The sequence below is a fragment of the Condylura cristata genome, unplaced genomic scaffold (genome assembly GCF_000260355.1).
Source record: "Condylura cristata isolate star-nosed mole 26May11 unplaced genomic scaffold, ConCri1.0 scaffold00006, whole genome shotgun sequence".
NCBI classification, from domain to species: Eukaryota; Metazoa; Chordata; class Mammalia; order Eulipotyphla; family Talpidae; genus Condylura; species Condylura cristata.
In genome coordinates, this window is record NW_004567107.1 from 16,905,596 (window position 1) to 16,932,573 (window position 26,978).

Genomic DNA, 26,978 nt, shown 5'->3' on the forward strand with positions numbered 1-26,978 from the left:
TCCAGCCCCTGTTTATCCTTCTTCATAGAAGTATCATCATGTCCTACCTATTGATGTGCTTGTTTGTTTTGGCTGTCTGTCCCCACCTGGAGTATAAGCATCTACAGATAACACTTGCTTTTCTTATTAATACAGTTTGATTGATATATAAACAGACAACTGACAGATAGATAGATAGATAGATAGATAGATAGATAGATAGATAGATAGATAGATAGACAGACAGACAGACATATCGATCCAGAGCCATGCATGCCACATGTAGGCACTCAATAAACATTTGTTAAATGAATAAATGAATGAGTTAGTGACTCCTTTGAATGGTGCAGTGCACATCCTACGAGTATCAATCTGTATCTAGGACATTATTCTCCCAGCTACCCCTGAAACAACAAGATAAGGGATAATGTGCAGCAGGTATTTCCCTAGGTCGGAGGTCAGTTTGCCATCTTGCATTTCAAGTTGAAATGTGGAAGAATAGAGAGGCATGGATGGGTCTGAAGCAACAGAAGTTATGGAGAGAAATTTTTGGCTAAAGGAATCAAGCTTTATTTTGAATCCAGCTTTAGCAGAAACAAAACTGATACTTTTATACCCATCTGTATCTGTGATGCTTTCCAAACATGACAGATGAAAGGGTGGTGAAAGTTCTAGCACATTTAATCAAGCATTGAAAAACATTAAAGGCATTTTTAATGAAAAATAAATGCCAGACTAACCTCCTTGGTTAATATTGCACCTGTAATAATAAACTCAGATGGAGTTCAATAATAAACTCCCATTATTTTAGTGGTAGCTACAATCTGGAAATACATTCCAGGTCACCAATTTAAAAAGTAATGCAATACATTTCCTATCAAGTGATAGGGATCCCCCCTATGCAGTGGGGATCCCTAAGCTGCATTTTATTTGCATGAAGGAAAATATAGATGTGCCTCGGTCACATAAACTATTTGGAACTAATAGAAACTAATAGACATGACATGTAACTAGTAATTTGGAAAAATATTTACAGTTGTTTTGATGTGGGTATTTTTTTAATAAAGGCTATGTCTCTTCTTTCTATATATACAAGCTTATCTGTATATATATCACTGAACACTTTTCCATTCACCTTCTTGTGGTCAGGCAAGATGTTGTTCATTCCCAAAGTGGGATGTAGATGTGAGCCGTATTTTATCTCCAGGTTTTCTGTCACTGGATCCAGAGTTCAGGGTCTTTCATTTCTCCTGGGCATGTTAGCAGTTTAAGTGCAGGTTAAGAATCTTATAATCAAAATTGGGTTTAAGCAGCCAATGATTCCTCAGCCTTTATCGTAGGTGTTTTCTCTCCTTTCTCCATTCCCTTCCTTATTCCCCCGGCTCCTCTCCTCCCCCAGACCACCCAAAGCACTTTGAGATACAGAATGAGTTTATTATTGTCATTGTAACAGATAATCTGAACTTGTAGTTAAAAGATAGAGACATTATTCACTCAGAAATTGAAGTGTTGGGGCCCTCCCTGGTGGTGCAGTGGGTTAAAGCACAGCACTGGGGGGCTTAAGCCACCTCCGCATGAGTTCGATCCCCACCTGCCCCTGAGGTGACCCACATGGCGCAGCAGACCTCTCCTGACCCGCCTGCTGCTCCCCTCCACAGTGTACTTCGTCGATCTGCCTGTTCTGCTCCCCACTCTGTCTCTGGTGAATCCTCTCACCTTCTGCATCTCTGGCATGTACCCCAGTTCTATATGAATAAATAAATCTTAAAAAAAAAAGAAAAAAAGAAATTGAAGTGTGGGTGTTACAGAAAGCCTGACAGACAGAGGACCCAAGTGAAGTCCTGAAATGAAAGTAGTTTGGCTTGAGATGAAGTACTTCTCTTTTCTTGGTAAGGAAGTGGGATCAGAGGAACACTTAAGCCCCTTACAAATTTTGTTTCTGAGCTGTTATTTCAAAGGACATTTGAGCTCACATTTTACTTCTCTTGCTGCTCTCTGTAGGTAATATTTCCTAGTTTCCTTTAAGAAGTTTTATGTTTACTTGGTTTAAATTGGCAGTAACTGATAGACATAAATTGAAAATAAACAAAAAGTTAAAAAAAACAACAACAACAACAACCAGGAACATATGGAATGATTTTATCTAAATTCAGTTGTGACCATTCTGATATTTAAAAACAGAAAAACATCTCAACTACCTTATTTGAAGTGGTAAGGAGGTGCTGTTTCAAATAGCTGAAGATTTCTTCTTAGAATAAAAACTGGACTATGCAGAAACTTGTGAATTTCATCAAGATAGGAAAATTTAGTTAAAGTAGCCCAAAATTCAAATCTGAATCTGGATGCAATGTACATTTATTGGTGAAAAACTCATTTACTGTAAGATCTTTCCCAAACTTTGATTTTTTTTACTTTTTTCTATAATAGAAATTTAAAAATTTTTTCTCTAAATAGGTTTTTTTCTCAAAACAATTTTATTTTTTACTTTTTACATCCACTAAATAGATAGGTCTGTATATAATTAATTTAATTTTCATGGATTTGGTTTGTATTCCAGTAACTATATGGTCCTCCTTGTCCCCCTGAACTAATAAGAATAAATAACTGTGCAGTCCCTTGATGTTTTTACATTTCTCCAAAATTTGTAAACACCCCCCCACTGGGGAAATAAACAAACAAATAATTAAGTTATGTTATTTCATATTCTTTGCATTTTCAGTTTGGAATGCCAAGCTTAAAGTACTCCAGTGACTCACCACTTCTTTAATACAAGTAAATCGTCCATAGTATATAATACAAAGCGCATTTAATGACACTGTTAAATGCTGTGACAATATTCCTCAGGTCGATTGTTATTTACAATCTAGTGGCAACTAGAGCTCTTTATAAAAGTCAGCGAAAATAAGCAACTGGATAGAACCATGCATTTTGAAAGGTGCTACACAGAAAAACTATACCTTTGGCATCCTGTTCAGGTTCACTTTCTTCTATTAATAGATACACCACCAAACAAACAGACACGACATACAAACAAAAACAGCACGTCATGAAAAGGGAAATCTTTGACCACAGAAACATCAGTTGTGCATCAAGATGCATTAGAATCTGCTTGCTTCCTATTTCAATAAGAAACCAATGCAATCAGGAGACACAACTGACCTTTTGAAAACAAATTATCAAATGACATAAAATTTCAAATGGCTACTTGGGTCAGGCAGTACTAGTCACAAAATAAACTTCAGCATACCCAAGAACACAGCCCATTCATGCAGTCTCATTTAATGTTGACAATTCCCCCTTTTTTCATGACAACAGATGGCCTACTATTCTGATAAACTGTGTTTCTCCTCGTGGCTCCACTTCTTTCCTAGGAGGCCTTGCAGTGATGTTGAATCTGGGATCTCAGCTATCATTTCTATGGCAATAGACTGGTGTTGTGGTAAACAGAGGATTAGGGGGTTTCTGGAGAGCAGAGCCTACCATCAACAGAGACCTCCTCTGTAACAACACCCGGAGTTGCTCAGGGAGCAGAGAAGCAAAGCATTATCTTCTACAAAACTACCAATAAAACAAGCTATAACATAAACTTATAAACCTTCGAACTTACAAACTTTGAAAAAATCTAGAAAAAAGACAACAGCCAGCTTCATCGTTCTAAAATGTCTCTCTAATGCTATCAGATGCAGGTCCGCATGGAGTTCTGTTTTTTCTTTCCTATGGGTTTATCATGCATGTCAATTTAGACCTTTTGTTGCAGTGATAAGCCACTGCCTTGTTTGTTCATAGTATAAAGTAGCAATGTTCTTGCTAATAAGAATTTGAAGAGTTCTTCACAGTTTATGGATATTTTCACACATATCGTACTTTATCTTATTTAACGCTCACCATATCCTGGTCTTTGAAAATAAATGATGTTTTTCAACTAGCAAATAAGGAATCTGAGAGTCCGATTCGTTGCAGGTGGAAAGATTAAAAATGCAATTCCAGTATTCAGACAACTCTCTTTTATTAACTTAACATCATAGTGAGAAAAATTCATTTTTACACTTAACACAGTCTTCTCAAATTGAAGTGAATTTACAGTTTCTAATTTAGATTTACTATCTGAACCTTCCTTTCCATCAACTAACGCCACTGCATTCTTGTTATATTTAGAACCAAGATCAAAGACTACTTAAAACTTTGAAACTGAATATATTTGTGGTTTCAAGCAGATTTAGAGATTGTCTTTCAAATGCACCTCTAAAAATTGAAATAGTTTTTTTTTTTTAATAATGCCCCTAACAGTGCCTGGCAAAATATGGGTTTTAGATAAAAAGGAGATATTTTTTCTACTAAAACTGGTCACCTGAACAATTAGAAAATATAGAGATTCCCAGTTTGTAACACTGATGTTAATCAGAAGAAACAATTGAAGACCGTGGTTGGCCCGGTTAGGTCAGAAAAGTGCACTTGAATCCTTTTGGGTTGGGTTTGGCTTTCTCATTTCTTACCATAGTTGCTCTTCTTTACAAGTCTGAAAAAATATTTTTTCCAATGACCAAGTAGTGTGTGTGTGTGTGTGTGTGTGTGTGTAAAACAGAGTACACTGAGCTAGGTAAGGGACTCCCACGGGAATAGTATATAATCTTCACTAAAGTTGAAGAGTCTGTAAGCTTTGAGTAAGAATCTTCTCTTTCATTGTTCTTTTTATGATTCTGGAATAAGTGCAGAGCATTTTTAAGTCTCCTTTCAATTTTCCTCCAATTGATTTTTTCCAGGGGTGGACTTCAAAGTGTATTTTGAGAAAAGTGCTGACTTTCCTTTGCTATTTGTTACATGGTTGTTGTTATAGTTACTATTACTTATTGGACCTGGTTTGTTCGGAGTTGGAAGCAGTATAAAGTTTTGAAAGAATGTACCCATTTCTTTGACTGCAGAGATAAAAAATCAACTCCAGATGAATGAATGTCTAAATTTTATCATTTTCCTAAGAGAAAGCATAGCAGTTCTAAAAGATAATGAATGTTCAAACATGGGCTATCAAAATTTCAATCTGTGCACAGTGCAAATGTGTATCTTTGTACATATGCTAATGTATTATATAGTAATATATAGATAAACACATTCACACATGTGCACACACAATTGAGGATACTTGAAATTAGAGAAAATTATGCGAGATTAATCTCTGAAACCTATTTAAGCTTGAGTGTACTCATTCAGTGTTTGAGATTGTCATTTCAAGGTCATACATAGTGGTAGCTATGCCATGTGTCTTGATTAAACATACTGTTTTACCTCTTATCAATTTTTAGTTAAATGACTTCATGCTATTACCATTTAATTGTTAAATTTTCATTTAACTGCTATTTGTGTAATACATTTGTCTTATCTTCCAAATTGATTTGTAATCCTCTTTGGCAGAGGAAGAAAACTTTTTTATTTTATTTTATAGTCCTTCACAGTTTCATATAAAAGGAAAAAAAGTAATTTTAAAAATAAGTTGGGTTAGTGACACATTTTTCTTCTGAGCTTTCAGTAAGACATTTAGCACAGACAGCCAGAGACTTATTAGAAAATTGGAGACATAACCAATGATAGGTTCAAGAAGACATAGGATAATGGTTAGGAAAAATAACTGTCAACCAAGAATTAAATACTCACCTAAATGATCATGATAAATTAATGAACTTTTCAAACATATTATGACTAATGAAGTTATTATTCACAGATCTTCACTGAAAGAACTAATGAAGAATATATTGTATAAGAAAATTGAAATGTCAGGAAAAAGGAATGGTAGAAATATATATCATATGTTGTAGAAATAAGTAACTGGGACTCTAAATAATTAAATTTTTTAAGATTAATAAACTTTAGACAAAACAAGGAAATTGGCAGGGAATAACATCACTTACAATGATAAGTGATGTTAGAAGTGGCATTGAAGAATAAGATCTTTGCCTTGGTTGACAAGAACAGCAAGATGCTGCATAGCTTTAAAACTTTGTTAGAATTACAGCACTATGCATGTATATAGAATGTAAAGGTAATCACCAATATATAAAATTTTAAAACTTATAATCCCAAAATCAGCAAAGTATTTTGAGTTGGAAATAGAGAACAAAATACACATTATTAGTCCACCATCAAGCAGAAAAAGAATAAAAAGAAATCAAGGGAAGAAACGGCATGATAAACATAAGTTGCGATGACAAACACATGTATAAAAAATAGAAATGAGCTGTCATAATAAATATAAAGACCAAATTATATACCAAAGATAGGGTTTTTTTTTTTTTTCTGGATTACAGAAACCCTAGCTGTGTTCTTGCTTATGCAATAGCCAGAAGGTTGGAAAGCAGGGGACAGAAAAATACCAACCAAAGGCTAGTAAAATAACAAAGAAAAATGTGGTAACAATTACTATCAGACAAAACAGAATTGATGGTAAAATATTTTAACAGGGATGAAGAGAGACATTGCCTCAAGGTAAAAACAGAAACCCTAAAAAGAGGAGCTACAATAGTTAACATATATATGCTTAATAATCTCAAGACATAGAAAGCCCAAACTAAAAGGACTAAGAGGAGACACTGTAAGAAATACTACTAACACAATGCTGAATTTTTTTTTCAGCTGCAAACTTACTGAGAGTTTATTGTGAAGGACAAATGACCTATTTTAGAAGACAAGAAAACATTCAAAAGACACAATTTTTCACGTGTTAAAGAAAGAAAGAAAATAACTATTGCTTCTATGCTGGTCTGTAATTCTAAAGGGAATTTCATTTTTTAGTACAGTATAAATGTATTGAAATAGAAAATAAAATTAGCTACAAAGTAATTCTTCAAAATAGAGAGTTTCAAATGCTTCTTAGTCTGACATGTTCTTCCCTCTAAACTGACTTTTCATATATATTTTTTGAGCTTTCCGATACTTGATGAAAGTTCAATTGTAAAGATTAAGATAGTAGGTACAAATTTCTAAAATCTATGACATGTATCAAGAAACAAATGTAAAAAGCATCCCATCTATGTAAACACTATGTCTTTAAAAATACTCTTTTCCCTGAAGACTGTTTATATTCTTGGTGGCATTTCATGAGGTTGTTTATAACTTTCTTCACAGTCGTCAGTATCTTAAAGAGATTGCTGGTCATTTGGTTCTCTGAAAACACAATTCTTAGGCTTTTTCTAAGGGTATAAAAATTATATTATATTAATAGATATATTCCAATATACTTATATACATATATTAATCTTTAATACTATTACCAACTGAATTTCTCATAAAATGTTGGAGATGTCAAATGATAGTTGAAAAGTCAGATTAGCGGGAAGAACAGCTTTCTATTTCGAGAAGTTTCACTATAGCTAATTTTGTTTTCTATTTAAACCGATTTTACTACACTAACGAATGAAACTGTGTCTAGAATCACAGGCAAGCTTGGATGCAATAGTTACTTTTCTTCTTTCACATTTGAAAAATTGTGACATTTTGAAATCTTTTCAATATCCGCCTGCCTTAGCTGACTGCATCCCACATATGACTGCATCCCACATACTGATCGTGTTGAGGTCCCTTTCAAAGAACTCAAAACCCTCCTCAATTCAATTATCAAAGATGAGAGGAATCACTAGTTAAAACTTGAGTGCTAATTGTTACTATATTATTTGAATCTGTTCTTAAATACTACATTTGTCTCATCTAGGATCATATTTTAAGTATTATTACGCCGGATATGCCTTTTAGAACAAAAGCACTAAGATGGATAAGAAGAGTCAATTCAGTTGTTTTTTATATTTTGTTAAAAAAAAAAAAATTGGGCCCAGGATAGTTTTAAAAAGAAATCATACTGAGGCTCTGTGTTACTTTGTTCCTCAACAGAGTCTTCTTTTGCTGCCAATCATTAAAAGAAACTCTGACAAAAATCACCATGACCCTGACTAAACACTAGTTGATAAGTAGTGTAAGTAAAACAAGAAACCTGAGCGGACTGTGCTGCCGCTATTTACTGACTCCTCTGAAGCAGAGTGATGCTGTGGAGGTTGATCGCTGTGGCTCCATCTCTGGAGGGATCCGAATGCGAGCGTCTTTAGAAAACATACATAGGGCCCTCCCTGGCGGCGTAACGGGTTAGAACACAGCACTGGAAGCTGGCTGCAGCCTCCTCAGTGAGAGTTGGATCCCAGCCCCAGAGGTGACCCACATGGCGCAGCAAACCTCTCCTGTCTTGTCCGCTGCTCCCCTCGGCAGTGTACTTCGCAGATCTGCCTGTTCTGCTTCCTACTCTGGTGAGTCCTCGCATCTTCCCTGAAACTCTGGCCTGTACCCCAGTTCTGTATACATAAATAAATAAATCTTTTTAAAAAAGAAATCTACATAGAGGGCCTCCCTGGTGGCCTAGGGGTTAAGTCTCAGGTCTATCACTTCTACAGCCTGAGTTCGATCCTTGGCCAGGAGCTGACCCACATGGCACATTAGACCTCTCCACTCTCTCCCACTGCTCCCCTCAGCAATGGATTTCAGTCGATGTGCTTCTTCTGCTCCCCACTCTCTCTCTGTTGAACCCTCTCACCCCCAGTACCTCTGGCTTACACCCCAGTTCTTTGCAAAATAAAATTAATAAATATTAAAAAAAAAAAAAGAAATCTACATAGAACCCTCAGCACCCTCACAAACGGTCCCTCTATCCTTCTATTCCCCCACAGTCTGCAGCTGTGATATCTCGAGTCTCTGAAATGGTCTGGCCTGGGACCATTTCCACGCAGTAATAACAGCTCGACCTTGTAAATATGGTGAATAGTGACTAGGAGAAACAGTGTTTGCCTAGTAAGTCAGGCGAGAGTCGCATGAAGTGAACTGGTTTCATTTCAGGCCTAGATGGAGATAGAGCAACTCTAAAAATGCTTAAAAGGGTAACTAGCTTAGGAGTTTAGCCAAAAGCCAACAAGCAAAAGTTGAATTTCAGTTGTGGTTCTTTGTCCCACCCCACCCGCTTCTTTAGAAAAAAAAAAAAAGGTATTTGGTATGTCAGACTTCTTGATAACTGGTCAGATGTCTTTCTTGTTTGTCTGTTGAACAAAATGGTGGTTACAAAAAGAGAAGGAGGAAGTAGGATGGATAAATGGAGTAAAAGGGGTCAACTGTATGGTGATGAATGGAAAAAAGAATTTAGTGGTCTGTACAGATGTCAACTTATAATACTGTGCACCTAAACGCTATATAATATTATAAAGCAATGATACTTCATTAAAAATCCTAGTTTTCATTTTGAAGGACCCTTAAATTTATAAAATTGCAAAGACACTACCTTCATTTCACTTCCTCTGATGAATTAACATCTTATATGGTTGTGGTCTCTGTATCAAATCTTAACTGATTTGTGAAAGGTCATTTTAGACTTAATCTCATGACAAGGAGGACACACCAGCTCTCCCAGCGGTCATAGAAGCTAACATTTATTAAGAACTAGACTTTTTTTTTTTTACTTAGCCAGAAATTGTAGCTGAAAAAACAAACAGGAGTTCTATCCTAAATCTTAAGTGAGGCCATAGTATCCTGGTTGTCTAAAGTAGCTTTGCCATGAGATAAATTCCAGATTCTTGAAGAGGTCTGGAGTCTTCTGATTATAAGTCTCGATGCTGATGCAATGGTCAATATATAACTCTTAAACATTATGTCCAAGAAAGGTGCCGGCATATAATTTTCATATATATTTTAGTTTGTCCTTCAGCTAAATAGCAGCCCTTTCTGGTTTTTATAGCTCACTAGTATGTACTGTCCCAAATTCTCTTGTTTGTCTTTTACTCCCTGGTGATGAGTCAATCTACTTTTTCCTGTCCATTTTCTTTTTCTTCTCTCACCAGGATCAGGTCTGCACCATGAGCTGTTCATTCCCCCCCCCTTTTTTTTTTGCTTTATCCATGGTATTTTCATATTTATTTTGTTTACATATATTACATCATTGCTCATTTTTGTACAATGTATGCTTTCTCCTCACTGGTGTAGTTCCCATTAAATTCCCACCCCCAACTCACCCATGCACCATCACCACAGTCCCTTGTGCTCTTTCCTCTCCAGTGCTGATCCCTCTCCTTCTTCCTTCCTCACAGAACATCTCTGATTTATGAGCTGCTAATCATGAATCCAGATCTTATGGGAACTCACCTCTCTGGATCTTTCCCAGAACCACCACTTTCTCCCTTACCCTGAACAAACTTCTACTATCACAAATATATTTGCTTTTATTATAATAATTGCTATCCATCTTCCTCACTGAACTTGAAAACTTTTCACAAAATGATCCATGTCTTATTTAATCTCTGTTTCCTCTGTTTCATTACATGGATATACAGTAAGAACTCAACAAATGAATAAATATGAAATGATGTTAACCTTTATTCTATATATAAACAAGCTAAGCTTCTCCTTAAATTTTAGTTTAATCTGGAATAAAGATGTTCCAGGGAGAAATCTGTAATGCTTCTTAGGTGTGGTTCATAGGCTGCCTATAAGAATCATTTGGGAAGGTGTTAAAAGGTCCTAATAAAGACTTACCAAATGGGAGCCCTCAGGAATATACCCTGGAGCTGTGTCTTTCAATCATATTTCCACCTGCTTTGGGCATGCAATGATATTTAAACATCTTTGCCTTGGACAAAGAGTTCCACTAATCCATCACCTCATTTGTTTCTCTCTCTATAGAAGCTTTGACATGAGTATAGTCAATGATACATAAGACCATAAATCAAATAAAATGCCAACTTTGATGTAAGAGAAAAGGAGACTTCTGGCCAGTTTAAGTATAAAAGGTACTACGACTAAACTTCAAATTGGATTCTGAAATACAAGCCTGATAGGGCAAAAAGTAAGATAAAGGAAAATAAAGTGTATGGTTCTCATGAGAGAAAACAAAATACTAATTTCTCAGGAGACATCATTCTAGGAACTACCCCCCACCGACCCCCACCTTGGCCTGTCCACACTAACTTTTTAAGGTAATTTATCACTTGGGATTTACTTTAGAACAGCAAGTGATGGAACAATCAACAATTTCTACAAGATTTTGGGCAAATGATTGTCTCTGTAGTGAGATATATAAAATATCTCTGTAGGAAAATATGATGTAAACTCAAGGTATGCACTAGGGTTGCCTTGCAGTTATATAATTTTCCTGTGGCAGTGGTGACAATTAATGCCTGTTTGCAGTTTGCCAGTAAAGGAACACCTGCACACAGCCCCTTAGATAAGCTAACTTCCATTCTTGTCACAGTGGGGCCAAACCAAAGTTATAATCTCTAGCAAGGACCAAGAATGCAAAGCATTGGTGTGAGGGTAGATTTATGTTCTTTGGAAACAGGTTGAGTTATTTGGTAATGTTGACATCCTAGTTATGAAATTTGAGAAACCTAGCCAGTAGTATTCTCTGGGTAGAAGTCATCCAGCTTTATAACAATGTAAACAACAGATGACAATGCCAACAACATTCAGTATTTATCCCAAAGCCACATGTAGATACTCAAAGATGCTATCTTCATCTTTTAGAAGAACTCTGAGTAACACTGTCCCATTCTGCAAGGGAGAAATTGGACCTTATTATCCAACCTGAACCAGCAAGTGGTAGAGTCAGGATTAACACCATGTCAACCTGATACTGAGCATGTGATTGCTTCAGAGTTCTGGTCTATGGATAGTAAATATGAAAAAGAAAGGAGTCAAGAGTGGGTAATGGAGATTCTCTGGCTGAGAAATCAAGACACATAAGTTTCCTGCTAATTTGGGCAAAGTACTAACTTGAGCTCTATGACTTTTAGAGATGCTCTATATTTTAAAGTCTGTGATAATTCTTCTGATTGATCAAGGTTAATAAAAATCACCTTCATTTTCAATAAAAAAAATGTAGTTTTGCCACTGAAGTTATTACTTCTATCGCAAAGATAAAGATGACCCATGGCATAAAGAACTATAATTGTCTTCACAAGGGCTTAAATCAGTTTCTGGTACACAGAAGTCACATTATTCCTAGAATTAGCATTGGTAACAATTGTTTCAGTGATTACTCTGTGCCTGGTACTCTTGTAAGAATTTTAAATTTATTCATCTAAATTTATCTTTCTACAATCTATGAAGAAGAGAGTACTATTTACCTCATTATTTAGGTGGGAAAATTGAGGTAAAAGAGACTAAGTGATCTCCCTGAAGTTAAAAGTAGTTAAGTGATGGAGCCAGGATTTGAACTCAAACAATTTGCTGTAAACTATTGAATCCATGCAGTTTTCTTGAGAATATAGCCTTGTATAGTTTAGCATTCATGGAAATAATATACTAAATTACAATTTGAAACTCATATATTTGACTTCTGAAGTAAATAACTGAATTATTATTCAAATTCCTCATTGCCACAGAATTCTAATTACTTTCCACATTCTCTTTGCTTGACTCAAAATAATCCCATCTTGAAATTATGTCAGGGAAAAGGGTGACCCGCTGTCTTGCATAGTGTCTGGAATAGCACCCAAGGAATCTTCTTTGTTGGACAAATTAATGCATTAAAGATAAAGAATTGTTCCCTTTTTGTGTTTGTACTTATGAACTTGTGCTTGTCACTGTAATTACTAAAAAAGTGAAAGCTTACCCCATCTGCAGTATACACATTTTAGCTCCCAATAACTTTCCATTTCAAATATGTTAACATCATAGTAGTGATTTTCATTATCTTCAGTGATTTAGACAAATCTGGGAAGCATATTTTCTTCAAGCCTGCAATTAAAGAGGGCCTACCTGTTCTTTAACTTGAAGTATTCGATGTTATAATCAGCCTGTACCTTTTTTCCCCTTAGACAGCTTTACTGACCTCTTTGACATTGTTTCTCAAAAACACTACAGAACTGGCTAGGTGAGAATGCATCGTAATACCACTCAGGGCAAAATCCCTGGGTCAAACTTCCCACTGACAGCATGCACTCTATTCATCATGCAGTTTTAATTTTGATAGGTAGCCTCCAGGGATATCAGAAATCAAGGACTTCTTTTATTTGGTTTTTAAATACACAACGTACTCATGACAGCAAATCAAACCTGTTAGTGGCATCAAACAAGTAGAATTGATGCTGGAAATAGGGCCACTGCAAATTTTATGAAAACTGCAATCACTGAGATCACAGCACACACTGGGGTTTGAAATACCTCTCTCTGTTGCGTTTGTCATGTTAAGAGCTGCAGCATAAACAAAGGAAAACTCAAATCAAAGCTTGTATAAATATTACATGATCACTTTCACTTTCCTAGATGCAATAAGGAAATCTGATCTCTAGGAGGAAGAAAACCAGAAATCTAAATTTTACCAAAAAAAAAAAAAGCTAATCTTTTATAGTTAGCACTATGAACACTTCTAGGACATGATGTGTCTGTGATAGGATTTCTATAAATTATGACTGTTTTTTCATCTCTTGGAATCTACTTGTCTATGCATGTATCTACAAAAAAATCTTAAAAAAAAAAAAGAAGAAGCTGGGGCCCTCCTTGGTGACTTAAGGGGTTAAAAGCACTGTGAAGTTATAGGCAGCCACTATAACACCGGTTCGATCCCCAGCCAGAGAGCTGACCCACATGGTGCAGCAGACCTCTCCTATCCTGCCTGTTGTTCCCCTCAGCAGTATGTTTCAGTAGATCTGCCTGTTCTGCTCCTCACTCTGTTTCTGGTGAATCCTCTCAACCCCCCACACCTCTGGCCTGTACCCCAGTTCTTGTATGCATAAATAAATCAGTCTTTAAAAAAAGGATAAAAACAAGAGCTTTCCATAGACCTAGTCAGACCTTAGGGTAGTTTCAGTCCACAGCAGTGGAATGACAGCCTCCAAGTGCTTTGACAAGTGGTGGAGACTCGTATACTGAGACTAGTTAAAATTTTCAAATTTTCCCTTTTGTCCTCACTCCCTATAATGCCTCCCCTGCAGGTGGATACAGAGTTCTGCTTTTGTGTCCATGGAAACAAAGAGCTTTTTAAAAATTCAGGAAGCCTGCAATAACTATATATCTAGGAGGACTGGTTCTTGTGTTCTATAATCATTTCTCATAATTTTAGGAAAATAGAAATTTGACATTTGTTTATTTTTAAATAGATCTTTCCCAATGATTAAAAAACATAACAACAAGAATTGCCTTATAGGAAAAGGACTTAAATTCTGTCGTGTTTGTTAATACAGTCTTTTAAAGGGCGAACATCTCTTTGGTCAAGAACAGAAAGTAAGATGAGAATCTTGCTTTTCCATGATGGCTCCTCTCCAGGAAAACTCCAGCCTTACACTCACATCAGCACATTGTCATATCACTGTCACTGAGTAGCTGTCTTCCTGGCCTTTAGGGGTATTCAGGATAAAACTGTTTCAGTGAAGATACATGGGAGAAACAGTAAGAATCATTCTTTGGATGCACACCGTACCAAAAGCAGAACATGAAACAGATTAGAGAAACAGAGACTCTTAACTGAGAAGAGAATTCCTTCTATCTGACATTGAAAAGGCACTTAGTCTTTCTTTACAATCTAACCGACTATGTAGCAAATGTAATGGGGGGAGGAGTACATTGAATCATGCTACTAAAAATGATGCCTTTTTCTCTATGAGGAACTAATTAAAAGAGAATTAAACAAAGGAGTATTTTTAGTTAATCATAAAGATATCTTTATGAGCCAGCATAACTGATCTATTTTTATTTCATCATTGTACATTCATTCTTATCTCTGGAGACCACTATAGAAAGATGTTAGCAGAAGCTGAGTAGATGCCTTTAAGACAGCAAGAAAAAGGCCAGTGTCCAAGATATTAAAATATATAATAAAATGAGCTAAAAGTGGTTATAAGAAACCCATGCCTCAGCCTGCACCCCAGCTATGGTCCAATATTATAAATGGAGCATCTCAGAGTCTATGAAATATGATATGTACATTTACTGGCCCTCCTCATTTCCTAAAGCCTACCCTAAAGTCCATTGTTACAGCTTATCTGGGATAGGGGTTAACTTTCCACAGGAAGAGCCACCATAGTTGTGAGATTGAGAACTCTGCAGTCCCAATGACTATGGAATTTGGGAAACCAGAGTGACATCTCTGTTGAGGTCAGTCAACAGATCTCACCTGGCAGTGATTCACTTCCTATGGGACTTACCTTTATTTTACTCTATGCATCAATAACACCACAGTAAGTGTAGAAAATATTCATTGAGAAATCAGAACCCAAATCAAATTTTGGTTTTGGATCCTCCAAGCCTATAGAGTCATGTATTTTAGGGTTCTGCCCTAAAATTAGAGAGAAGAGTCAAATGGCAGCTGAATCCACCAGTCTCTGCTTCTCTCTGAACCCCTTTATTTCCTACTCCATGAGGCGGTGCCCTCATTCCCCTGTGTGAGCCTCAAGCTGACTGTCGTTATGTGCATTCCTTCCCTAAGGAGATGACACGCTGTTCCATGTTACGTCATTAGGACCACAACCCCACAGCCTTTAGCGTGATGATGGGGTATCATTCAACATGAGAATCCATAGCTTTTGACCAAGTGTTCCCCAAACTGATTTTGTTCTAGAGTAGAATAGAGCAAGAGACCTGCAAAAATAATGTATCAACACAATGAACAGAAAGGCTGATAGCACTTTTTCAGGGTAGGATAACATTTGAAAAAAATAATTTTTTTAAGGCATAAATATATGTACTATTTTTCCTATTTATAAAGGTTTCTCTATAAAAGTTCAGAAAGTATAGAGTAAATGATAGAAATTACCTCCCCCATGCAATTTTATATGCAGAGATCATGATTGCTCATAGGTTGGGATATAATCTCTAACATATAACAAACAACATATTGCTCTTTAACTTGCTTTTCACATTTGAATACATATTAAATATTTCTAAAGAAACAGAATAGTACCTCTGGTCAGCATTATACAAGTGCTCTTTAGATAAGTGAAATAATAATAACACAGCAAATAATTTCATAGTATTTACTGTGTGCCTATGCTAATTTATCTAATCATTGTGACAACCTAAAGGGTAATTGCTGCTTTAACTTCTATTTTAAAGATGAGGAAACTAACAGAGATGATAAACAGATTCATGTCTGTTAATAAATAATGATCAATTTTTTAAATGGGTGCACAATTCATTACATCTTTCATCTATTGCCTACTGATGCAAATTTAAATTCTTTAAAAATTTTTACTATTATAATGGCTTTGTGATGTCTTGGACATCTATTTGTGTAAATAATTCCTTTAGATAAATTACCAGAAGTAAAATTATTAAGAAAAATTATCTATATATATATTTGAAAGGTTGATTTTCATTAAAAAATAGATCTCTGGGCTCTTTCTGGTGGCGCAACAGTTTAAAGCACCGCATTATGAAGCTCTCTGAAGCCATCACAGTATAAGTTCGATCCCCTGCCAGGAAGCTGACCCACATGGCCTGGCAGACCTCTCCTGACCCTTGACCCACCCACTGCTCCCCTCAGCAGTATATTTCAGTAGATCTGCCCGTTCTGCTCCCCACTCTGTCTCTGGTGAATCCTCTCACCTACGACATCTCTGGCCTGTACCCCAGTTCTTTTAAGCATAAGTAAATTTTAAAAAAATAGATCTCTATTGCACGACAGCAAATTATAGAAAGAGATGGAAATGCTGGTTTCTTGCATCCTCTCCAGTGTAATCATTGTCAGAAACTGGTCTTTGGTATTTTAAGCATCTCTGTCACAGATGTTCATTATGATGCATCTACTGATGAAAATGTTTAGAAACCTGCTACATATCTTTACTGGTTAGAATTCTTCCTTAAAGATCTTTTAAACACACTTAACCTTAAATATATATATTGTTCATATATAATGACATAAGTTTTTCACTAGTTTTGGCAATTTTTCACTCATTAGGCTTTTAAACATAATCTCAGATTTTCTCTATTCTTCCTTTCTGTAACTTACAATGATTATTATTCATTACATTTAATTTCAATGTTCCCATTTTCCTGCATTAAGTCCTAATTAAGAAGCATTGACGTAAGTGATCATTAACTCATCTCTAATACACAATTAATGATCTAATTTCAGTCATATTTTCAATTATAAAAATAATTGTTAAAACTTTCTTCTTTCTAGCATATTTTTCTTTATTTTTTGTTCTCCTTTTGCGCCTTTAGTGAAATATATTTATTTTAAAGTTTCTATTATTTTGTTAACTGAATTTCCTGGGGCTTCCAGCCCTTCCATGCAATGTGTCAGATACTCAGTCAAGGCAGGCTACCTTGTGGCTTCCTACAATGTTGCCATCTTGCACTGTGAACTCATCCTCAGGTGAAAATCCCATGTAAGTTAGGTAAGGTGTTTTTATCTAAATTTTATCTAAACTTTTTTATCTAAATTGTGGCTACAAAATGCCTAGACTAATTTTTATACTAATCTTTCCATGTAGGGATTCCCCAGACTGTCCTCACAATATTATTGCTATATTCCTTTGTGAGATACTGTCTTGAGTTTGAATATTTATTCATAAGAAGACATTATTTCTCATGCAACTGTCTCAAGTAAAGACAGAAGCTTCTGAGCCGTCTTTCTCTGCCTGTGGATGGGATTCTTCTGGCTCATGTTTTCACATTTATGTTTCTCTTATTTGTTTTTCAGTACTAACTTCCATTTCATAGGACAGGGCAGGACAAGCTCATGAGTTTACTGCTCTATTTTAACTTCTACTCATTCTTGGCCTTTGAATATTAATACTTTATTTTCAGGTTGTAAACAAGTAAAGCTGGCATCTTGGAGTGTTCATAGTAGGAAGATCTTCATACTATCTGGCATCTTGCTGAGTATTCAATCCATAATGGAGGTATTTTGTACATAAAGATTCAGTGATTTACCACTTCAGGTGTTCTCTTGCCATATTCTTAGATCTTTTGCTTTATTTTCTTTCCTGCAAAGTTCCAATTCTTGTGTCTTGCCTTTGGATTTAGCTTTCTGTTTTTCCTGAGTTATACCTGTGTTGCTGAGCAACCCTGGGGGTGAGGAGGAATCTTCAGCTATGCAAACTGGCACCCACCACAGTAGGTCCTTTTCTCAACCAAAATCTTAATATTGTCCAGGAACACAGATTCCCTGTGAGTCATCTCTCTCACTCCCCACAGCTCCTTCAGAATTTTTCCACTCTCCACATCTGTCTGCCCACCATCTTACATAAGTCTTTTAGAAGACAACCTTCCATCCTACTTCCTAGAGGAAATAGAAGCCTCAGAGCAGAGCTTTCTTCAACCCCACCACCAAACTTGTGAAAGAATCTGCACTGAAATACGACACTTTTCACCTTTCTTCCTATAACAAGGAAGGAAGTTCCCTCTTCCTGTCTAAGAACAGGATCATATAATTTTATCATCAAAGCCTAGAGACTTTTGAAAGTAGAAGAGACAATCTATTAATAATTATTCCAGGAAAACAGGTGTAAACCTCAACTGTCCTGGGCAAACTGGGATACGCAGTCACCCCCTGGATCAGGTTATTTCTCCACTTGCCCCTTAAATAGAAGCCTTTTGCCTCCTTGAGAGCCTGTTCTCTGACTATTCACCCTAAAAATTTTTCTTCTCTATAGGTTCATCTAATTAACAATATAACATTTTCAATATTTTAAAATATTTTAATGCTTTAGAAGGAGAAATCTTGCAAAACACCCATGCCTGTTTGCTATCTATACTTTGAGCTGTGGCTCACTTTTTGAGTTTTCCCTTTTCTCTGCCAAATTTATTGGAATAAAATGTATCTAAACCACTATATCTCTTTCCTTCAGCTCCCACTGTCATTTCCATAAGTCTGGGATCTCTCAATACTATTTTGACACTGCTAGTGATAGTGTCATATATAATTAACTTTTTCTTTTTTTAAATTTATTTTATTTATGCATACAAGAGCTGAGGAATAGCCTACAGGTTGTGGGTGGTAGCAGTGAGAGGATTCATCAGAGAGAGAGTGGGGAGCAGAACAGGCAGATCTTCTGAAATACACTGCTGAGGGGAGCATCAGGGGAGACAGGAGGGATCTGCTGTATCCTGCAGGTCACCTTTCTGGCCGATCAAATTCATGCTGCAGTGGCATGTAGATAGCTATGACTTAACCCCTTATGCTGAGACTTAACCCCTTGTGCCACCAGGGAGGCCCCTACCTTGTTCTTCAGGAGTATTCAGTATCACACTTCTTAATCTCTCACTGTATATTATTAATTAGCATGTTTATTAGTCTCTTTGTCCCTCAGTTTCCTGCAATGGAACTATGAGGAACTGGGCCTTCCTCATAGGTTATTAGAAAGGATCAAAGAAAATATGCCATGGCAAGCTTTTAGCATTTTTAAGTAGCTATTTCATCGCTCATTCTTTTAGAAAGATATCTGTGTTGATCTGCTCCAGTTAAATGCTTCCGTCAGTAATTCTATATGTCACTGTTTGAGTGTTTGAAGGAAAGACAGAAAGGGTGGGATGTCTTGATGTCGCATTCCAGATTCCAAAAGCCTGAGGCTGCAATCTAGGAAGTAGCTTTAAACACACAAGCTTTACTTCTGTCTTGAAGAGTGTTCCTTTCATGTTTGTTATGGCAACTAAGATTGAGAGAACACACTGTCCCTAGTCCAGGATCTGGCATGCTGGTCTTCCCTCTCTGAAACCTTGTAATGGTGAACAAAACTCTATCTTTTCCTGGCATATCCAATTATGCTTGGCATCATCCAGAATCAAATGCCACTAAGGAGTTCTTGTTCTAATTTGCTCAAAGTAATTTGCAAAGTAACTGACTTGATATATAAGAAATGCTCCTTGGTCTACTGGCCTGGGCCCTGCTTTATTTTCAGGCCTTTCTATTCCCAACCAGTGAGTATTCATAGACACTTTCAGGTTTTTCCTTTTGTTTTTCAGTCACCTTTTCATATATTCTTAGTGGTAGGTGTGTTGGTCTTTCCTGTAAGATCATGTCTAAATTTTAGCTTTGGAAGGGTCTCAACTGTTTCTTTAAGAGGAGGTCAACTTTTGAGAGTTTTAAGAACCAAACCACTGCTGAAAATTTCATATTTTAATAGTAACAATTATAGTTGATGCCATTTATTAAATATATATTATGTACCAGCTTGGGGTATTAAGCATTATGTGCTAAGCATGTCGCATATTTCCATGTCTATCGGCCACCTAATAGGGATCATAGTAATTATATGTGCTAAAATGATCATGTTGGGGTTTCCCAGGTAGTGCACGGGTTAAAGTCTCAGCACTGTAAAGCTCTCACTAGCCACTGCAGCATGAGTTCGATCCCTGGCCTGGAAGCTGACCCACACAACACACTGCTGTCTCTCCTGTCTCACCCATTGCTCCTTACTGCAGTGTTTTTTAGTAGATCTTCTGCTTCCCCACAGTCTCTTGCGAATGCTCTCAGACACCTCACTTCTGGCCTATACCCCAGTTCTTGTATGCATAAATAATTAAAGAATATATATTTTTACAAGATTTATTTACTTATGCATTCAGAGCTGGGGTTCAGGCCAGAGGTGCAGGGGAGGTGAGAGAATTCACCAGAGATTGAGTGGGGAGCAGAACAGGTCGAATGACAAAGTACATTGCTGAGAGGAGCAGTGGGCGCCATGTGGATCACCTCCATATGGGGCAGGGATCAAACCCATGCTGAAGTAGCTTTTAGCTTCTCAGTGCTATGCTTCAACCCGCTGCACCACCAGGGAGGGTCAAAATAATATCTTTTAAAAAATAAAGTAGATCATCTCAGCTACTATTAGAGTAACATCATGATATTATGAGCTTACCATACCAGCAAGTTTAATAAAATCTCTAACATGTAGTTAACTGTTAAAGTAATAAACATGACAATTTAAAAATTATGAAAAAAGATGACGGCAGTTTGACTAAATGTGACACAAAATTAAATGATGAGGCAAGACCAGATTGTGTAATTGGATTCCAACTTACTGCATTTGTGATCATTTTCTGTAGTTGAAAGCTAAAGCAAATTGCATCAATATCTACAAAGACAGTGACCTAAATAGTCAGCACTAAATATATTATTACAGAGGGCATATATTTAATATGTTAAGTGGAAAATCTTTATGGCATTATCTATCTATATGGTATTATATAGGTACTATTAATTCTATATCATTCCACATATAGTTCAAGGGCATAATTCCTTATCATTCCATATATAGTTCAAGGAATTACTGATCCTAGCAGATGGTTAATGTGTCTACATGTGACTTTCTTTATTATTATTTTTCCCTTAATAAGTCACATACTGAATTTTAAATAACATTGATAAATCACAGCAAGTATTTGAAAACATATATTTTTAATATCTTCCAGCCACTATTCCCATCAATCTCATTCTTTTCCAGGAGGACTTCATGGAAAGTTCATGAGCAATTGACACAATGAAGGAAGAGATGGAAGAAAGCAGATATTTTGGTCTAAGTGTAGTAGCAGGGACTCAAAATAAGCTATGGGGAACACTTGAAGTCTTCCTGATGGACCTTGAATTTGTGTCAGCATGTGATAGCCCAATCATCAGTCAGATAAAAGCCAGGGGGGAAAGGTAATCATACTCGGTCAAGATTTCTTACGTGTTTTCAAAGTCCAGATGGCACTAAATACCATCTGGATCTTCATCACGCACCCCATTTTGTAGGTCAGAAAACTGTCTGCCAGCGAGGTTGATTTTACTTCTTATAACAGGGAGAGCTGGAAAGAATTTTGTGCTCAGTTTAACCATCCTGTTTAGGTACACTGGTAGTTTCTATTTCTTGCACAAAATGTGATGTAATTTTTTAGCCAAGGACCCAAAGACGAATGGCTAGAACACCTGGGCTTACCTGGATTCTGATTTCTCAGTGAAGACCTTTTACACAATTACTTTTTAGTTAATTTTTAACAAACATTCTTAATAGTGAAAAATGTTTTGACAATGTAGTACATAGAGCTAGTGCCCTTTTATGTTGTACATTTTGAATCAGTATTTTATTTTTCTTAAAACTTTGATGAAATATAACCTGGAAAAAGTTATATATGTATATAACTTTTAAAGATATATTTATTTATTAAAAAAAGTAATATACATATATAGCTCTCTCTCCTGCCAGAAATTGTCAGTTCTAGAATCTGGATTTTATTACCATCTTTAAATATATATTTAAGTCCTATCCTTAGAAGAAATAATACATGAGCATCTTTAAATGAATTTTTTTCAAGGTAAAACTGTCCTAAAAACAGGCAGAAGTCTTAAAATGGTGCCTATTATTGGAGTATTATAGAAAATTTGGTCTGTTTTAGTCAAAAATGCCAGAGATTGTGGGCCACAGATGGAATACAAGCTAGTATGCCAGAGAGATTCTTTTCACTCTTTCACATTCTTGACCTTGGGGTGTATATCTGGAACAGCTGAGGGAACTGAACTACCAACATCTTTGCTTTTACAAATTTAAGTACAACCTTCATGGCAGAATGTGAGGTCTTTGACAACACTGTTATAGGAAGAAATGCAGCTCCTTACCCTCAACTTCCAGCTTCACCAATTTGGAATATGCTGTCCCGAGGCTGTTTTTTGCCACACATCGATAATGTCCAGCATCTTCCTTTTGGACATTATGAATCCTTAAACTTCCGGATTCAAGAACTGCAATGCGGGAGTTTTCCTGCCAGGGGTGGAGACATGAATTTGAAAATGTCCATGACCATTAAAAACACATTTGCTAAAAACACATTTGTTACATTTCAACAAGTCATTGCTGTTATTATCAAACATATCATTTTCACATTGATTCAACATTTATTATGCATATCATACAACATTAAATATTACATGGTTACACAAATTCACTTTAACGATGATCCTCTAACATGCAGTTTATCCCTGTTCTTTCTCATTCCTTTTCTTACTAACCTCGTTTCTCTCTCTCCTGCCAGAAACTGTCAGTTCTAAAATCTGGATTTTAGTTCCATCTTTATTTGTTCCCTATGTCTCAGGGATTCAATGGTAAAACATAAATGATTCACCAACCAACCAAAACTCCAAGTTTGCTTTTACTTTGCCTGCTTTCTCATCTCTTGTCTGACTGGTTCCCATACTTTCCCCCTACTGAGTGACTTAGAGTTTGTACATATGGATGCAGGAATATTTCAGCTTTCTGAAGATTTTCTGTACTGAAGGAAAGAATGCTAGAGGTGTGTCAACAAGTCATTGAGTTTGCAAAGGGTTATTGTGTTTAAAAATAGGTTGTACAGGCCCTCCTTGGTGGCACAGTGGGTTAAAGCACAGCACGAAGAAGCTTAAGCCACTTCCGCATGAGTTCCATCCTGGCCTGCCCTGGAGGTGACCACAGGGCGAGGCAGACCTCTCCTGGCCAGCCCGCTGCTCCCCTCAGCAGTGTACTTTGATCATCTGCCTGTTCTGCTCCCCACTCTGTCTCTGGTGAATCCTTTCGCCCTCCACATCTCTGGTCTGTACCCCAGTTCTGTATGAATAAAATAAATAAATCTTAAAAAGAAAAAAAAAATAGGTTGTACAAACATACTTTAAGATAAAATCACTTACCCTGAGAGCACTGTCCCCCTTAATCCAGGATACTTCTGGTTTAGGATTGCCCATGGTAGTACATGGAAGAACTGCCTTTAATCCTTCGATTATCTTTACATTTATGGGAGGCCGAGTTATTTTAGGTTCTAAAGGAAAAGGAAAATTAAAATGGTGATAATGGCTTTATTATATATAAAACTTTATAATTTGCTTAATTCTAAATATCTATTTTAGGAATAATTTTAGGACAAATACATTACAAAAATTCACCAGATGTTAAGGTGAGCTTTCAGTGAATTTCAAACAGAAATCATTTTTAAGTATAGGTTATCTCTTTTATTATTGTCTTATTGAATAAAGCAAATTCATGAATGGTATTAGGAGTCCTGAGTTATAGTTTACTTTAAAATAAAGAGTTGGTTGAAATTAGTTTCATCCTGTAAAATTCAAATGAAATTAGTTTCATCCTGTAAAAATCACATTGACAGACATGCAAATACTTGAAAAGAAAATTTTAATTCAGGTTTATGTTTCTAATGTAATTCTGAGTCACAACATACTTTCCCATTAGTTTTCATCTTAATCTGACGATTAAAAATTAGAGACATTTAATCTCTAAAAAGTAAGCAAGATGTTATTATATTCATAGTAGAGAAATTCTGTCTTACAATTTAGTGTTAATCTATATGGCAAAGGAGATGTTTTGTGTAACTTACTGTTCTATAAAAAACTCACATTAATTCTCTCTGAAGAAATAGTTTATGTCAGCTAATATTTATTTTCCAGTATTAAGCTTTCAGAAGAAGTTTTTAAATCCAATGTATAAGAAAATTGACAAGTCCATGATGCCAGTTATTTTACTACTTGAAACATTCCTAAGCCTATGAAAATTACACCTTACATTACATATACAAAAGAGTGGACTTTATTTTCCAGTAAAGTCTTGAGAGATGCATGCATTCATTTTTTTTTTCAGGTCATGTGCCGTGATTACTTATTACTTTGAAGGAATAGAGCATGAAATAAGAATTTTTCCTTATCTACTTCAACTGTTTTTGCATGGTACAAAGACTGCATAGTCTATTGATTATTAATATGCTTATTACCATTTAGAGTTGGTAGGGTCCTGCATTGTGGCAAAGACAGACTTTAACACATGTTCAACTTTGTCACTTTGCCTGCTAGCTAAAGCATGCAACTCTCCTAATAAACAATAGTGAATACATACAGTCAGAAAGTGACCAGGGACCTCAGAAGTAAGTTGGATGGTCATACAGCTGCTGATTTTTCCCCCCTTGGCTTAGGAATTGCTATTTCTATGATATGGTTAAAAGTCTTATCCATTTCGGGCCCTCCCTGGTGGCGCAGCGGGGTAAAGCACAACACTGAGAATCTAAAGCCGCTTCTGCATGAGTTCGATTCCCGCCTGCCCCGGAGGTGACCACATGGCGTGGCAGACCTCTCCTGACCCGCCCGCTGCTCCCCTCAGCAGTGTACTTCGTCAATCTGCCTGTTCTGTTCCCCACTCTGTCTCTGGTGAAGCCTCTCACTGCCCCTGAACCTCTGGTCTTACCCCAGTTCTGTATGCACAAATAAATAAATCTTTAAAAAAAAAAAAAAAAAAAAAAAGTCTTATCCATTTCTTCTACTGGGTTTCCTAAAGGGATCCCTGTGGCAAGCCTGAGTGACAAACCACATCTTAGTGAGAAACACCTTATGTAAAGCAAATAATCCCTCTCTTAGTGAAATGGACATCTTGGTCATCTTAGTTGGAGAATCGCTGTTTGACATTGAATGAAGTGAGTGTGGGTGTAGAGTCATGGATTTCTCCTCTTAGGGAACAGGATTCAGGGGAAGCCAGGGGCCCTGATGAATCAGAACCAGACATTTTCTTCAAGCAGTGTTCTGGAAGCATCCTGCAATACCAGCGTTGAGCCCTCAGCTGATGGACCATAAGGGAGTTTGGGGAGACAGCTTACACTGTAGAAGAAACAGTGTGACTTCCTCCAGCAAAATAGATAAAATAAATGTGAAGAAAATCAGCAACAAGAAAATGACCAAAAGTGATCTCGGGTGGAGCTGGATTCCACTCACTTGTATGGTGCCCCCATGCATGCCTGTATCGGGGTGTGGTATCAGAGCAGAGAAAAATAAGGCTAAGTTATTTCAAAGTCGATGGGTTTGAACTTGACCTTGTGCGGCTCCTGAACCTGCACGTGTGAAGGAGGCTCTGTTTACTGACTACAGGGTCCTGAATTCAGCTTTTAAAACAATAAATGAGGCCTTCCCTGGTGGCCCAATGGATTGGGACGCAGCGCCGCAGGCTGGCCTCAGCTTAGGTGCGAAGTCAATCCCTCTCCTGACCCACCCGCTGCTCCCCTCAGCAGTTTACTTCCTCTCTCTGCCTGTTCTGCTCCCCACTCTGTCTCTGGTGAAGCCTCCCACCGCCTCTGTATCTCTGGCCTGTACCCCAGTTCTGTATGCATAAATAAATACATCTTTAAAAAACAACAAATGATTCCTTTCCCCACTCACTCATCTTCACTTGCAGAGCGCCACAACTCTCCGCAGCCCCTCCGACGCCATTGTTTGCCACGCAGCAGTAAATGCCGTCATCACTGTCCTCCACGCTCAGGATGGTGAGCAACTGCCCATTTTCCCGAATGCTGTACCTCGTATCGAAGAGCCTGTGTTCAGCGGACAACGGCAGGTTAATACCTCATCTATGATCTTGGGGTCTGGTTAAGTGACCAAAGAACTTGGCAAAGACGGAAATAGATTAAAGGTAAGAGGAAGCAAGTGACTTCTTAAGAGCAGACTAACCTTATTTAGTAAAAAGCTAACATTATATTCTGAGCTGAGTCTTCCTAAGCTCCAGTAATCAAAACCACGGGGTCCTACAAAAATGTTTCCAGAAGGTGATGAGTACTGATAAGACCAAGTGAAAAGTTATTCAGGAAAAGGGGATCATCACCAAGGGATAGGAATCTTCTCTCCATAATTACTGAGATGTAGAAACTAGTTAGTGAACAGGCACACCAATAAGTGTGAAGCACAGAAAGATTTAAATATGTATAGAAATAACTGACAATTAACTATTTACTCATTCAGTGAACAAATATTTGTTGAGAACCTACTAACAAGTGCCAGGCACAGCTCTAGTCCTGCATACATCAGCAAGCAAAAGTTTCAAACTGTAAAAATATGTCTTATGGATATGAAATTACATGCAAACTGTTGAGAGGGGGATTAGGGCAACAGAAAAAGTTGGAGGGGTGGCATCAACATAAAAGTGGGTTTTATGACCAAATAAGACGTGTTATGCAAAATTCATGCCTTGAGCAGAAAAATGACTCTGGACTGATCAATGTCTTATTCCCCAGAACTTGTAAATATATTGCTTTCAGTGACAAAAGGGATTTTTGCAAATGTC

General features: G+C 36.8%; 1 protein-coding gene across 3 annotated transcripts in view; it reads right to left on the minus strand.

Annotated features, from left to right (window-relative positions):
• The window catches only part of MUSK (muscle, skeletal, receptor tyrosine kinase), a 71,532-nt gene that overhangs the window by 33,575 nt on the left and 10,979 nt on the right, over window positions 1–26,978 (minus strand). For 2 of the 3 annotated variants that reach the window (XM_004677441.1, XM_004677439.1), the window contains exons 3-5: window positions 26,081–26,232; window positions 23,564–23,691; window positions 22,523–22,664 (exon numbers count right to left, since the gene is read on the minus strand). In XM_004677441.1, coding sequence (XP_004677498.1) covers window positions 22,523–22,664; window positions 23,564–23,691; window positions 26,081–26,232 — 422 coding nt within the window. Of the gene's footprint in view, window positions 1–2,936; window positions 2,967–22,522; window positions 22,665–23,563; window positions 23,692–26,080; window positions 26,233–26,978 lie in introns of all 3 variants that reach the window. The other variant, XM_004677440.1, reaches the window with a different exon arrangement.